We start from the raw sequence: 16378 nt of genomic DNA on the forward strand, positions 1-16378 counted from the left end.
CTTTTAGTCCAAATTAAATTTTTTTAAAAGAAATTGTTCAAGTTTTAAGCGCACTTAAATTACAAAAACTAAAATAACCAAATAATTTTATATTATAAGCATTATTGATTAACAAATAAAATTAGGTTAATAAAGACAGATCAAGAGAAAACTTAAAAGTTTTATTGTTTTTCTAAGTATTACGTAGTTCGATTGCCTGAATATGAAAAAATGCTAAGTATAACATAATAAGCTAGTGAAATAAAATTTCAGTACTACTACTTACCTGCAACATCATAAATTGAAGGGAATCGAAATATAATTATGAAATTAGAGTTTATCTTTTGATTTTTATTTTTCTTAAATTAAAAGTAAAGGTGAACGCATAAAAGAATTGGATTAGTTCGATTAACCAACGGTTTGAGACTTCAAATCATAATTGACCCGACCCATTATGATTATGTTTAATAGAAAATCAAATTAAACCAATTTTCACTCATAAGTTTATTTCGGCAGACTAATTCATATAAAACGTGGATCAACCCCAAGTTTCACTCATAAGTTTATTCCGGTGCGAAATCATTATAAATTTGATCAAACAACATGATAATCTCATCCTCGTAATTCGTTACGTTGACAAGGGTATTTTAGAAATTCAGTCCTCATCTGGACTGCGCTTAGAACTCCATATTCGGGCTCCAGCTTGCCTCCAATTTCAACCAGCAACAAAATAATCCAAAACCCACATTCAAACCACCTCAATTTCGACGCTCGCATGGCGTACAATCCTAATAACAATGCTACGATGAACCCGCAGACGGCAGCTGAGAAGGCTGTGTCTGTGATCGGGTTCGGGTACGATCTGACGTCGGATATCCGTTTGTCGGCTTGCAAAGCGGGTCCAAATGGTTCGGGTCTGATCGAGCTGGTCCAGACCCAAATGAAGGACCTGGTGGTGCCAGGCGGCGTGGTTGTCCCTGGCGTATCGGCCTCTATCAAGTGCGATAAAGGTGAACGCACCAGGTTTTGCTCCGATGCTCTTTCCTTCAATCAGGTCATTCATATCTCCTTCCTTTCTTTTTTCTAGTTGGAACATAGAAGTTTCATTTTATATTTTGTTTCAATTGAAGATGCTGATTTGAGATGGAAGGTGTTGAAGCAATTAATTTGCAGAGCAAATTAGCAATTACTACTTTGATATTAAAAAGAAAATATTTATAACAATCTCTTGTTGTGTTTGCTAATTTTAAAATTTGAATGTAGAAAGCTGAAACAAACTTAATTAAATTCTCACTCGTTAATCGTTATAAAAAATAATTATCATCTCGGGATGGAAAATTACAACCCGTATTCTTCAATTCGGTGGAAAGGAATTTGCACAAACCAGTAATTTTATGAATATTGACCTTCAGATTATAGCGTACGAATCATAGTTCTCTGATGAGTTGTGTAGCTAAAGGAAAATTCCCACTTTTCCGTTTGCCACCACTATTGAATTTGTGAATATTTCCCTTTTACCCTTTGATAGAAAGTCAATCTCATTGGTTAAGTTGCTACTACGGCTTAGTTTTTAACTTCATTTTGGTCAGAAAGAGATGTTTTGGGGTTCAGAACTACTAACTTGGTTGCTGTATTCGAAATTGGAAGTCGACTTTGACCAACTCTGCATTTCAGTATTGGTGTTGTTAATCACCACTGATAATATTTTAGCTATAATGACCTACTTTCTTTTTCTTGATATTTCTTAAATGTTAATCCTTTTTCATTGAATCCGACACTAGATCTTTTTCTTTGACTGATATTGTTGACATCTATATGAGAAGGTTTGTCTTTCTTAGATGTTGCACCAGGCCTTGATTTTGGGATAACCTTCAATGGCATTCTGATTGGAAATTCTCTTCCATTCTGGGAGACCACCTTTCTGAATATAATTCTAACAGAGTATTGCAATTTTCACAAGTTAAACACACACACAATCTCACATACTAGTCAGATCTGCTCTAAAAACATATGATAGAAATATATTGGTCAGTTAATAATTGTGCTGATAATTGATCTTCGAAGTTCAATACATTGGGATTATATTGGTATTTAATTAAAACACTCCTAGTTTCCTCTATTAGAAACAAATCAATTTCCTGGAGGACATTGTGCATGCGTAGCAAGAGAGGATGAATTTCAGACTAATATAATGGACTAAAATGAAATCTTTAACTCTGACAGTCAAATACCTCTCTTAAATAAGAATAGCAGAGAAATATTCAACTTCAGTGCTGTGCCTGGTTAGTAGGGAGCCTTGGTTCTGGAATGTCATAATGCAAACATTTATATTACTTGATTTTTTGAGTACTTTTGTCTAATGACTTCTCTTTTATTTGAATATATGCAGATGTCAGAGCATTTTAACCAGGAATTATCTTTGTCAGGTAAAATACCTTCTGGTCTTTTTAATGCAATGTTTGGCTTGAAGGGCTGCTGGCAGAAGGACACATCTACCACTAAACTTCTTGCTCTTGATGGTTGGTTCATTAGTTTGTACACAATTGAGCTGGCAAGATCTCAAATAACTCTAACTGATCGAGTGAAGAAAGAAGTACCTTCTTCATGGGATTCTGCTGCTCTGGCTGAGTAAGATAATTAGCTTGATGCTTTCTTCAATTATTTGTTGTGGAAAAAGTATTCTATTGAGTTAAATATCCTGGGGTGCTTAATGTAGCAGTGACAAGTTCAAATGGAAAAGGAAATTTGTATCAATCCATATAAATGAGCCTCTATCCAACCCTACAAATCACGGATTACTATTAACTGAAATAAACTAGCATAATTACGCCCTTATGATGCTACAACTGTACACGCTTTCCCTAAAATAGGAAAAGAGAAATCTCCTGCACACCCTCCTCAAGCTCATGAGTACATGTTGTTCATTCCCAACTAGCTTGTGATTGTCTGAAATGTAGTATTAGCAAACCATTTGGTTAGGCCATCTGCAAGTTGACCATATGAGGAAACATAAGAGGTGTAAATCAAATCACTTTCCAACTCCTTTATAAAATGTCTATAAACCTCTACATGCTTGGTCCAATCTTATTGTGCAGGATTATGTGCGATGATAATAGCCGATTTGGCATCATAATAAAGCCTAATCAGTTCTAGCGGTCTCCAAGTATTATCTTGAGCCATAGTAGCTTGTAAGTATCACGTTCCATCGCTCTAGACTCTACCTCTGCATTGGTTCTTGCAACTACATTTTGTTTCTTACTCACAAAGTCACCAAGTTCCCTCCAAGAAAAGTGCAATACCGTGATGTCTACCTCCTGTTTTCAACTAATCCAGCATCGGAAGAAGCTTCCAAGCTCAACTCTACACCCTTCTTAAACAGAACTCCCTTTCCTGATGTAGCTTTAAGATAACGATTCGGTATTGAAATTATGCATAAGCTGACTTACTACACTAACTGCATATGCAATATTCGATCTCTTATGTGATCCCAACTAATATTTTATACATAACTTGATCTATACCATGTGGGAAAAGTATTCTATTGAATTAATTATCCTGTAAAGGCTAGGGTTTCAGTTACAAATTTACATGGGAAAGGGAAATATGTATCAATCTCTATAAATGAGCCTCTATCCAACCCTACAAATCAGGGATTACTAATAAACTGAAATAAATAAACATAAGGATGCCCGTAGGATGTTGCAGCTGTACACGCTTTTCCTAAAATAAGAAAAAGTAAATCTCCAACAGTTAAAAAGTTGTTTCTCACTATTAGAAGATCCTCGAAAGAAGTCCATTCTTGGTAATTTGCTCTTACTTGCCATGTCTATGTTCTTAGTTGCCTAAGTTGTATGTGCCCAATGTACACAAGTAATGTTCAAATTTTCTTAGTCACTATTTGCATATTGGTTTTGAGATTTGATGATGGTTAAGTAACATTGAATTTTTTCTCTTTTTGCTTAATGCTGGTGTTAGCTACACTCCATATGCAGCATCCATTTACTTATGATAAATCCGTTTGGGAAGAAAGGAATTTATAAACGGGATAATTTATAAATAATAAAAATGAGTTATGGATAAATGGATAGTACTTGTAGGTCCATTAGAATGAGTGGTTGAAAATGAAGTTTGAACATAAATAAATGATTTATAAATTTTACCAAACAGAGGTCCATTAGAATGAGTGGTTGAAAATGAAGTTTGACCATAAATAAATGATTTATAAATTTTACCAAACAAAAGCATAGATGTTTGAACCTTTGAAGTATGTCTTGATAGTTTTACATGCTTTAACCGACTTTTCACTGAAAAATGGTTATGGATGCATTGAATCCATTCCTGAAGTTGGTAGAATATAGGACATATCTTTATTATTTTTACATTCTCTATTTCTTTAAGGCGCATCTTGGGTTGGTGTCCAATGACAAGTTGGGAAACTGCAATTTGTACAAGTTTTAGTTGTAAGTATTGATCTTGAGAATCAATATTTCCACTTTCAGGTTTATTGAAAAATATGGCACCCATGTTGTCGTTGGGGTTAAGATGGGAGGTAAGGATGTAATTCACATTAAGCAGCTTCAGAGTTCAAGTCTTCAGCAAACAGAAGTGCAGAAATTGTTGAAACAATTAGCTGATGAAAAATTTGCTGAAGTAAATGGAGGTCTGGTACCGAAAGCCGATAATTCATCAGGAAAGCCAAAGGTACTTGAAATCTTATAATCAGTGCCACATTATTAAACACTTGTATCTAGTTTGAGTAGATTTTTATTCACTGACAGTATAAAAGCTCTTCACTCAAACAGCCTTAAGTTGCATCATATATTCACTAGTTAACAGTCCATTGTAACAAGTACATATATTGATGTCAATTTAGTTTGCTTGTGTAAGATCTTCATTTAATTTTCTGCTGCATGTAATAAAGTTCCACATTTTTCACACTTCATATTTAATGACCATTGACTTGAGCAAATGTCTAATGATATACATAGAATAAATTAAGTTGAAAGCGAAATGTTTTGTTAAATTTGGAAACTTGAATGTGCAATTATTTTTTGAGATAATGCTTTGGCTGAATGGAAAGTATAAGGATGAGAAAGTAACAGTAGATAGAGAAATCATGTACGGACTCACCTTATATTGCCTCACTTGAGATGTTGACATTTTATGCCTCACAAGATACTACCATAGGCTATAAAAAATATGCATATTTTGCTGAGAGTTCAGGCCTAAAACAAATTTTTCAGCCACATTATTGATCTAAGAAGGGAAATTTAATTGTAAAAGATGGGCTGATAAACCATCTGCATTACAGTTATTTACAAAAGTAGCCCACCATAAATGGTCAAGGTCATGTGGTTGGTAGCACTTGCTATGACTAATATTGAATGGATAATATTCTATGATTAACTCGTTAGGCTAATCATTTCTCCTTCAAATTCATCTATTCACAGGAAGAACCGATGATCTGGGATCTTAATCTACCATTTGCAAATGCAATGAGACCTTCTGTTGTTTCTCACTCCAAAAATGATGTGAGCTTCTTATTAATTTTCTTATTAACTTATTGAGCTTCACATTCTCGATACAAGTTAATGTATATGTCTTGATGCAGGATATATTAAGTATTCATGTTCGTATGGGAGGTTTAGATAGAGGCCAAAGTCATAATCAGTGGCTTTCGACTGTATCCCAGTCTCCGAATGTCATATCAATGTCTTTTGTGCCTATAGCATCTCTTTTAAGTGGTGTTCGCGGCAGTGGATTTTTAGGCCATGCAATTAATCTATACCTGCGATGTGAGTATGCTATTTAATTAAATTTGACTTTGCATTTAGTTTCAGTACCGTTATTATTTTTGTCATCTAGAAATCTCTCATCTTTTCATATCACTTTCCTTGTCTAAGGCTTTAAGTGAAATGCTTGTTTCTATGTTCAGATCGTGGAATTCAAAATGTCCTCGTTGTTTTTCTTGCTTGATAAAGTCACTAAAAGTTATGGGACACTTTTCTGATAGCATTTATTGGTGACATTTATTTGTGCAGACAAACCACCAATAGAGGAACTGAGTCAATTTTTGGAATTTCAGTTGCCCCGTCAATGGGCTCCTGCATACAACGACCTTCCTCTTGGTCCTCGTCGCAAGAAAAAAGCATCTCCATCATTAAAATTTTCTCTTATGGGTCCCAAGCTCTATGTCAATACTGTGAAGGTGATTTCTGATAGCTAGCGACTAAAATTGCTATGCTATTTGCAATACTTATGGATCGCAAGTTCTTGGTGTAATCGAAAAATAAAAAAATTTATACCAGAAGGACCAAAATTGAATGCCTTCCCAGCCTACTTGAACTTTTTCTGTGCTTTTTTGGAGGACAAATAAAAATCGAAGATATTATAGTACCTTGTTGTCTCAAGATTTTCATTGGACTTTGTTTGTAGAATTTTAATTATCTTTATGTGATATTCTATTGAATATTTTTAGTTGGATAGGACCATTTTAAGAGTAATATTGTCTCTCTCTACTATAATCAAATTGAAAAAATTGCAGGTTGATACCAAGAACCGGCCAGTGACTGGAATTCGGTTATACTTGGAAGGCAAGAGAAGTGATCTCCTGGCTATCCATCTGCAGCATCTCTCAACTCTTCCTGAGTCCCTTCAGCTTATGGATGACCATAGTTACGAGCCAGTTGATGAACCCATGGAACGAGGATACTTTGAACCTGTCAACTGGAGCATATTCTCTCATGTATGTACTGCTCCAGTAGAGTATCACGGAGCGCGAATTGATGACTCTGCATCTATTGTGACAAAGGCCTGGTTTGAGGTCAAGGTTATAGGTATGAAGAAGGTCCTTTTCCTAAGGCTTGAATTCTCGATGGTAGCATCTGCCATAATCCGTAGGTCGGAATGGGATGGACCCACGTCCTCATCAAAGAAATCCGGATTAATTTCAATGCTAATCAGTTCACCATTCAGCAGTGTACTGAATCAACCCCAGAAGCTGCCAGCTAAGGTGAATTTGAATTCAGCAGTTTACCCGGGTGGACCACCTTCCCCTGCAAGAGCTCCAAAAATGTCGCATTTTGTTGACACAAAAGAAATGGCGAGGGGACCCCAAGATCCGCCTGGGTACTGGATGGTTACAGGTGCGAAACTTTGTGTAGAGAGTGGGATGATACGAGTTAAAGTGAAATATTCTTTGTTGACTATAATATCAGATGAATCCTTGTTGATTTGAGTGAAGTTAAAGAAGACAGATGTTGCTTATCGTGTCTTGTTGTATATGCTGTCCCATACATTTATCATTCTAATACAAGATTTAACCAGCCATTATTGTAATGGTTCTTCTGGGGAAAAAGAATCCAATGGCATTCTCAATCTCAATATCAGCTGGTTTGCATGAAATTTGGTAGGGTTATGAAGTTATATGATTCTGCTGAATTTAAGAATAGAAGATTGCCGGCTGAAAATGTCATTCTGAGGTCAGACGTTCTTCTAGGTAATCTTTCCAGGCACTTTCATTTTTGTAGGAAACCGGGTGATGAATAATTACTCAGAAGGCAGTTTAAATGCACCAGTTCATACTTCTGTATTACATGGAGGTAAAACTGAGTACCCTCCCTTGTGCAAACACCAAGTGTATAAATTATTTACTTTCTATTTGATATCTGAGTTTAGTTCTCTCAATTAGTTCCAATATTCATGCAAAATAATTGATTGTTTTTGTTATATGGTTTTGGACAGCATAATGTAGTAAAATGGATAAAATTTTAGCTTTTTTTCCCCCTTCACGTTTATACTTTATATTCATTCACTCTATTCGGTCTAATATGTATTGATACACACAAAAACATCATGAGACTGTATTTTTTTAGAATGAGAGATCGTTTTTCTGCTTTACTCGCTTTGCAAGTTGATTGAGTTGTTTGTTTGTGTACATGCAAGACTTGGCTATGTTTCTTTGTAGTGGTAAAAGTCCTCTCTGTCTTTTATTTAACAAACCACATTGCATTGCCCCATCCACCTTTTATTTTTTCTTCCCCTATTCGCCCACCCAGTGTTCTTCTCAATCTTTACGCTTTGAAATGGGCGTTTATAATAAAATTTCTCGCCCCTTCCTTATTAATTTATAGAGTTTATATTGCATGTGACTTTTTTTCTTTTTTCTTATCGGTAAATATAAATTGTATTGATCAAAAAGTCATGTACAAGTACACTAAGCATACCTGGACAAAACAAAGCCAATGTCGCATACAATTACTTTGAGCATACCTGGGTGAAACAAAAATATAGGAAGTATAATAAAAATCAATGATCTAACACTAAGGATTCGAAATGAATTAAGACATCCGGATACAAAGAGAATATAACTTCGTATACGTGTATTTTGATTCGTCTCACAATACAATCCAATCGTGGTGTAAGGTCTTTAAAAATCTTCCTATTCTGAGCTAACTTGTAGTAGACGGTAGTTGCAAGTGCAATCCAATTAGCCTTGCTTAGCCACGATGTCCCATGAGCCTTTTTTTTAATCCACTTCAATGTGCTAGCAAGTGTTGATATAGATCTTCTAATGTCAATCCACTATTTGACCTTTCCCCATAAGGTAGATGTGAATGTACATTGAAAGGAAAGGTGCTGCACTGTTTCTGCCATATCTCCGCCAAGAACACAATTTCGATCGATGTCCAGGTATTGCAATTTTTCTATAGTAACGAGTTTAGATTCAACTCCTAACCAAAGCAAAAGGAGTGCTTCAGTGTAATGCAAGGGCTCCAAACTGCCGCTGGCCAGATTTTCTTCGTTCTTTTAGGCCGGAAAAAATCATAAGCCATACTTGTGCAAAATTTTCCACCGGAAGACCAAGCAGTTAATCTGTCCAAAATTGTTCAGTTGAGATTTCTGTTCGTTTGCAGTCTTGCGTCTACTTGAACAGCCCCATGATCCTAATTTGGGGCTAACTGGCCTGGATAATCCAGGTTACTTCTCGCCTCCTACTGGCCTGATTGCATAGGCAGTCCCCTTGCGGAAATCTGGGCAAAAAAATCAGATTTTAACATTGCATCTCTGATTTCTAGCAACTTCTTGAGTAAAGGGGAGTCGTCTTTCTTGGATGAAACCTCCCAAATACTAGCCCCTATAAGATAAAATTGATTTACCCAACCTATCTAAAGGGTATCCTTTTTCCGATGAATATTCCAAAGAGATTTAGCAAGCAAAGCCGAGTTCTAACTCTTCATGTCTTTTAACCCGAGACCCCTTCATTTTTCAGTAAGCAAATGTCCTTCCAAGCTACCAAAGGTTTTTTGGAGCCCCATAGAAATTTCTGACAAAGAGTAATAATTCTTGAAATGATAGTAGCTGGAATAGGAAAAATAGAAAGCAAAAAACATTTAACAACTTCAAGCATCGCCCTAATAAGTTCCACCTTACCAACATAAGATAAAGATGAGTAATTCCAAGCATCAATATAAGCTGTAATTTTATCAAGGAACGGATCATAACACTAACTTTGAGTTTTTTCGAAGCAAGAGGGATACCTAAGTAACGGAAAGACATAGTACCCTTCAGGAAATTTGTGAGTTCAATGATATCATCAAGCTCTTTCCCATAAACACAAACTATATACAAGCTGGGTTTTAAAATATTCATCCTCAAACCCGATGCAAAATCAAAGTTGGAAAGACAATCCATAAGAAATTGCACTGACATAACATCTCCCCTTGCAAAAAGTATCAAGTCATCCGTAAAAGTTAAATGAGTTATCTTTAGGGGGCCACATTTAGGGTGATAATTGAATTCACTATCATTTGTGGCCACCTTAACCATTTTAGAAAAATATTCAAGACAAAGCACAAACAAAAAGAGAGATAGCAGATCACCTCGCCGGAGACATTTCCCACCTTTGAAGAAGCCATGTATACTCCTAGTCTCCCAGTCAAAATTACGAAATATGTTGGAGAGGTAACATATTCCATAACCCATTGTATAGATCTCGAAAGAAAGTGCAATCCTTCAAATACTCCTTTAAAAAAATCCCAACTTATCGAAAATGCATATGACTTTTTAAAGGTTGAACCCCAACTTTAAGGGTTCCCCACCGTCCCTGCCCTGGAGCATCGTGAGAGAGGTAAATCGCAGGTTGTGCCTCCAAGAGTATAGGGTGGAAGGCTGCTTGTACACTTGCACTTATCTAAGAGCCAAATCCATATTTCAGGATTCGAACCCTTGACGCGACAGCCTCAGGCAAAGCTGGATTTCTCCACCCTCCCCTTTTATCATTTGGAGATGTGCCCTGGGGACGATATGACTTTTTAAATAAGATGAGCTAGAACATAAAAAGTACTTTTGGTATCAAGTTAATCAGAAAAGATGGAGGGACAAGACTGAAAATAGGGTAAAAAACAGGGCGTCCACATGGCGCCACTCTTGGAGGGGCTGCTGCCAAAAAGCAGGTTGTCAAGTTAATAAGCTATTCATTTCCCTTTATCATATTATGTAGTACGGGCACTAACGCACTTAATTCATGTCTGTACAAGCATAAAAAGAAGCAAACTTGCTTTTTCAAGAAGAATGCAAAAATATTCTATTGTATTTGTAAATGTTTCAAGGAGTCAGGCCTTGCTAATATAAACAATATTATTGAATAGTTCTTCCATATTTAAAAACAGGTTGCCATTGGCATACAAGCTTCCTCTTTCGCTAACAGAGTAATATCATTTGTCATCAATAGTGTTCATTACCTTTAAATGTGATAGTATAAATAAAAATGCTTTTTAATCAAGAACTTCAACTAAACTTCCTTTCTCTTCTAATTTTGGGGTGGGTGGCGGGCGGTGGCTCAGTCAGGAGAGGAAATGAGGAGAGATCGTGGAAGAAGAAATGGGCTCCATGGAGGAACATCACAACTCCCGTGCACGCCATAAAAGATCTCCAACATCATTAAATTTTTCTTCTTTCCCAATAACAGATATTGAAATATTTGGTTAAATTTTTTTTATTTTTTATTCTGAAGGAAAGTTGGGTTTGATCAGGTCTTTGATTATAAAGAGGAAGGGATATAGAATAAAGTGGACTTCAGATCCTATAGTTCCTAATCTTGAAAGATTTTAGAGAAGATTGTGTTGGCTTGATGACCCGAAACTCAAAGTTTTATTATATAGATAATTGAGATACATGAACAGAGTAGATACACATGAATTAAATTCAAAGTCTGTCCAATAAACAAAAAAATAATGTGACTGTATTATCCTAGATTCATGGTTAGAAATAAGATGGACAACAAACCTTCTCCCTAACGAAATGAAAATCAACCTCCAAATGTTTGGTACGAGCATGAAAAACAGGATTCGAAGCAAGAGCCAAAGTCGGAGCAAATCTCTGAAAACCATCCTTAGCCAATATAACTCAGCAACAGTAACTTCTTCAAGGGGATCACCTCTGGAAGCTGAAAATTTACTACCCGAGGTACAGGGAGCAGAATAAGATTTGGCACCAATCATTTTAGCACGGTGCAAGATGTCCAAAATATACTTGGAAGGGATGTATGGATTCTCGAGAAGAGAGGAGCCGTGGTAGTCCCCTGCCCCCCGGACCGTCCGGATTCCACAAGTGAATTGAAAGTTGGATCTCACCCGAATCGTCCCATCTATCCTTTCAAACCGGGAATTCAAAAAGTTTTTTTTTTTTTTTTTTTTTAAAAAAATAAAAAATAAAAATAGAAAAGGGTAATGAAACGTTGCTGCTGGAGATTAATTAAGGCCCTGATCATCTCTTGAAACTAGAATACCAAGAAAGTAAGTCCTTTAAGGCAATTCCAGCTTGCATCTCGTGCATAATAGAATTGATAAAGCCACTGTCATTTCCAGTGATGAGAATATTATCAACATAAATCAAGAGAATAATTTTTTAAAATTTCAATAAAAACATATTTTTTTTAGTTTTCTATTTTTAAAAATAAACTTTTAAGATGACAAATTAAATGCGTCTTTAGTAATTTTAAAATAGATCCTCAAAACAGAGATTGAAAATGAATTCAAAATACAAATCAAATGGGTTAGAAGTATTTCTCCTCTGCCCAATTTTTTGTGTGTTCTTTCAGTTTTTTGTGTTTTGAGACACATTGGATGCATTTGCTAATTATTTCATGCTTGATGTTATCGAGATTGACTTAGGAGAAAATATGGTGCAATTTCTTCGGAAGTGTTGCGATCAGTGTATGAGAAAAAGAGGCATTATCACATTATAGAAGATACACACAACAGGAAATCACAAGTGTTTATATAAATGTAGTACTGATGTAGAAAAGGGTTGTCCAAAAGGAAGTGATAAAGTGATTGAAAGATCCCTATTAAGTCAAAAGGGGCTGTGGCATTATAGAATACTAGGAAATTACTTAAAATGTCCACTTTCATATGTCCATTTGTAAAAATGTTCACTTTCACAAATCCCTGCAAAAATGTCAATTTTAGAATATTTTGGATCAAAATACCCTTGTGAACAAAGACAAAAAATGGACATTTTTGTAAAAAATTTATTGGCCAATAAATTTTTGACGCATAACCTGCCCTATTTATTTCAAAAGTGCACATGTCAAATCACAATTAATGCTATTTTTCTCATTGACACAAAAATGTCGAGAATTACATATTCGGAATGAAACGTCATTCTAGATATTTAAAATGTCGAGAGCAACGTTTGAAATGTCGAGAACATTTAATATTTTGATTTGACATGTATACTTTTAAAATATAAAAAAATTCAAATATCGAGAATGACATTTGAAATGTCGATAAGATCATTTTAATGTAGCTTCTTATGGAAGCTACTTCTCGAAATCATCAACAAATTGAAAAAATAAATAAATTACTTCTTTTTTTTTTTTCATTAAGGACATAATAGACACTTTAGTACTAAATTTAAATAGTGGACATTTTTCAACTCACACCCCTAAAATTGGATATTCTTGAAAATGGCTCATAGAATAAAATGTTCATGAGATGTACATAACAGTATGATAAGTTGGATGATATTGAGAAAATGTAATTAATATAGTTAGAAATGTAAATTTTTCTTACATTTTTCCTAATATAGCCCTACATTAAATAATGGTTTAAATATGATTAGTTTATATTTGTTTATAGTGGAAAACTAAAAAAATTTACACTTTCAATAAGGAAAGGACCTATAATTTGGGACAGGCGAAAAACGAAATCAAGCCTATCTTTACGGGACGGAGTTAGTATATTCTTAATAAAACAAATGAGAAAAGGGAGCAGTATGCCAAACTAGATCCAGTTGCAAAACATCTCTTTTTAAACTTCAATAAGGGGGTAGCTTTGAAATGAGCAGAAATGTTGAGAAAGGATCGTTGTTGCAAACCTAAAGTTGTTGCAGTTGGACGAAATTTGTTGTTGATGTTTATTAATAACTCGCATTTTTAGTTGCGTCATGTATGTCATTGTGATTGGGAAGAGTCTTTGTCACTTATGTGGTGATAGAACTCTTTTGGAGTTTCAGTTCATGTATAAAATTTGTGCTGTGGTGTTGTTTTAACAAGCTGTTTGCTAAAATCTTATTACCTTGTGGCTTATTTGAGAGCATCCAGAATGAATGGTCCTGCAAGTTCTTTGCCATGTTTAGTCAGTGATGAGTACCATTTGTTTGACATGATGCAGCCAGGTGACACAATGGTCCTTTGGAATGCAAAAATTGACATGTTCAAAGGCTCTATGAGGCTAGCTGTTGGTATATGGTGCCGGGTTGAGGTTTTCGAGCCTGCTACATTTGGAGTTGGAGAGGATAACAACCTATCCCTGATTGAGTACGAGTTAGTGAATGTCGTTTGAAAAATCTTGAAATTGCTTATGCAGATATACAATTTACTTTGTACTTATTGGGAATTCACATGTGATATGGCTAATTTAATTCTTGTTTAATTGTTGGTATATAAGAAAGATTGTCCCTGGATTTGGATTTCTGCAGTTTCTTTCAAACGTAGAAATATGATAACACATGAGATTAGTTCAAGATTGGTGATCCGTGTGTTGCCTCTGAATATATCTGGGTATTTGTCCAGTTTTTTATTTGCTTTTGCTTCTGAGGAAATTGAATGCAGAAATTGCCACTGCTTACTCATGGTTCATGCAGGCTTTGATTTTGTGGATTTCCATTTGTATTATGTTCTGCCAAAATTCTCATTAGGTCCTCATGGCGCGCTTGTCAAGATGTTTCTCATTGAGGCAGCAAAGATTGGATCATGGATCATGATAGAATATATTTGTGTGTGTGTGTGTGTGTGTGAGGGACTCGTTGTTTATTTAACTCAGCAAGCATTAAGTTGTGAGGTCTTCGCACAAGGAATACCATTCTCAATTTGTGTGTGCAATGACATTTTTAGCTGGAAAATAATCGTGTGCGTGCAATCAAATTCTAAACTGACCATGTGTTTTTGCATTGTGGAAGACGAGCCCGGACGTCTATACCATTGATAATTTGAGAAGAATGAAACATTTGAGCGGACTACATAAAGTTTTATCGGTGCCCATATATGAGACCCCCTATGTTGTACTACTCATGAAGCATTTGACCAGTGGTAGCTTGAAGGTAAAATATGTTAAGTTGTGGAGTTTAATTATTGTCGAGTCCTAATTATTGCCACTTTGTAGAACTGGTCGTAAATCAACGTCCGCGATGAGGTTGGTGGGGTTGGAAGGGGGCAGGCTGCCCCCTCGCAGTAGGAAGGCTCCAAACGAAAATTTTATTTAAGGACCATTTAGAAATTTGTATTCTTACAAAATTCTACGGAGGAATAGTAATCCTTGTAAAATTCAATTTTTTTTTCTAATTTATCTTATAAATAGGGAGTAGCTCTTGTGCTTTATGTATTATCATTAGAGAGAGAGAGAGAGAGAGAGAGAGAGAGATAATTGATATTTTATCTTATAAACATATTTTATCATAGGAAATTATTGCGACGATGGAAGATGTAATTTCACATTGAGGTTAATCTTTGTAAATCTTGCATATTCTTAATTGTTTATTTATTTATATATTTTTTAAGTTGATTGCTCGTGATGGAATAGAATTAGGATTTCCAATTCTTAACAAAATATAAATAAATAAATAAATTTCTCGAACGTTTAACATCTTAAAGCTTATAGACAGCAAGGTACAAGGAATTACACCTTTTCAGGAATGAAGAGGCTAAAACAAAGCTGCTATGCAGTGAGCCACGTAAATTGCTTTTGTTGTATTATAATGATCTAAAATATGGCGCCCACTTGAATTTGCAATTGCAAGACGAATTCCCGTAAATGGTGATGCAGCAAATCACGTCCTAAAGGGAATATGCTATGGAAAGAGCAACAAAGTTTAGGAGTTTAGCAAGTTACATTAACACTTACCAAACACCGAGAAAACAAGTTAAAAGTATAACACAATACATAAACACCCTAAAGGAAATGCTATGGAAGATTGAAAAACCAAGTCTTAGGGTGAAAATGATACGGGAAACAAGTGTGACTTGCAAAAATCAACTGTGTTCCCACATCTGCACCTAACTTATGTTTGGTGGATGATTACCTTGTCAAGATATTTCAAAGAATGAATACCTGAAGTTGAACATCACACCACCACCTCAAACTGTGTCATCATGATAAGAGAAAATTTTTCAAATAAAACAGTTCATCTGAGAATAAAATTATCCTAACAAAGCCACAGCAGTGATCAAATTATACAAGAATTGTTATCCCCTATGTTGTACTACTCATGAAGCATTTGACCAGTGGTAGCTTGAAGGTAAAATATGTCAAGTTGTGGAGTTTAATTATTGTCGAGTCCTAATTATTGCCACTTTGTAGAACTGGTCGTGAATCAATGTCCGCGGTGAGGTTGGTGGGGTTGGAAGGGGGCAGGCTGCCCCCTCCCAGGGGAGTAGGAAGGCTCCAAACGAAAATTTTAGTTAAGGACCATTTAGAAATTTGTATTCTTACAAAATTCTATGAAGGAATAGTAATCCTTGTAATATTCAATTTTTTTTTTTCTAATTTATCTTTTTAATAGGGAGTAGCCCTTGTGCTTTATATATTATTAGAGAGAGAGAGAGAGAGAGAGAGAGTTGATATTTTATCTTATAAACATTTTTTATCATAGTAAATTATTGCGACGATGGAAGGTGCAATTTCACACTGAGGTTAACCTTTGTAAATCTTGCATATTCTATATTGTTTATTTATTTATATATTTTTTAAGTTGATTGCTCGTAATGGAATAGAATTAGGATTTCCAATTCTTAACAAAATATAAATAAATAAATAAATTTCTTTAACTTTTAACATCTTAAAGCTTATAGACAGCACGGTACAAGGAATAACACCTCTTCAGGAATGAAGAGGCTAAA

At 35.2% G+C, this 16378-nt stretch overlaps 1 protein-coding gene and 1 long non-coding RNA gene across 2 annotated transcripts; one reads left to right on the forward strand and one right to left on the reverse strand.

Moving 5' to 3' along the window:
- The first annotated feature begins 544 nt into the window (after positions 1 to 544).
- Positions 545 to 7761, forward strand: LOC111396043 (MACPF domain-containing protein NSL1-like). The gene is made up of 7 exons (XM_023022303.1): positions 545 to 1033; positions 2369 to 2607; positions 4479 to 4680; positions 5430 to 5510; positions 5591 to 5774; positions 6021 to 6187; positions 6524 to 7761. The coding sequence occupies exons 1-7, from the start codon at positions 755 to 757 to the stop codon at positions 7214 to 7216; spliced, it is 1845 nt and encodes a 614-aa protein (XP_022878071.1). The 5' UTR covers positions 545 to 754; the 3' UTR covers positions 7217 to 7761.
- A 418-nt stretch (positions 7762 to 8179) lies between these two features.
- Positions 8180 to 10042, reverse strand: LOC111396044. Its single transcript, XR_002702924.1, has 3 exons — positions 9519 to 10042; positions 9138 to 9304; positions 8180 to 9011 (listed from the first exon to the last, which is right to left on the reverse strand). It is a non-coding gene; the product is annotated as an uncharacterized LOC111396044 (long non-coding RNA).
- Between the last annotated feature and the right edge of the window lie 6336 nt (positions 10043 to 16378).

Source organism: Olea europaea, chromosome 6 (genome assembly GCF_002742605.1).
Source record: "Olea europaea var. sylvestris chromosome 6, O_europaea_v1, whole genome shotgun sequence".
In the NCBI taxonomy this organism is placed as follows: Eukaryota; Viridiplantae; Streptophyta; class Magnoliopsida; order Lamiales; family Oleaceae; genus Olea; species Olea europaea.

Bases quoted from the DNA above. Each gene is read 5' to 3' on its own strand.
- LOC111396043 (XM_023022303.1), top strand. From the start codon at position 755: ATGGCGTACAATCCTAATAACAATGCTACGATGAACCCGCAGACGGCA. The intron at 4,681-5,429 runs GTACTTGAAATC...ATCTATTCACAG, and splicing joins ATTCATCAGGAAAGCCAAAG to GAAGAACCGATGATCTGGGA. The intron at 6,188-6,523 runs GTGATTTCTGAT...AAAAAATTGCAG, and splicing joins TCTATGTCAATACTGTGAAG to GTTGATACCAAGAACCGGCC.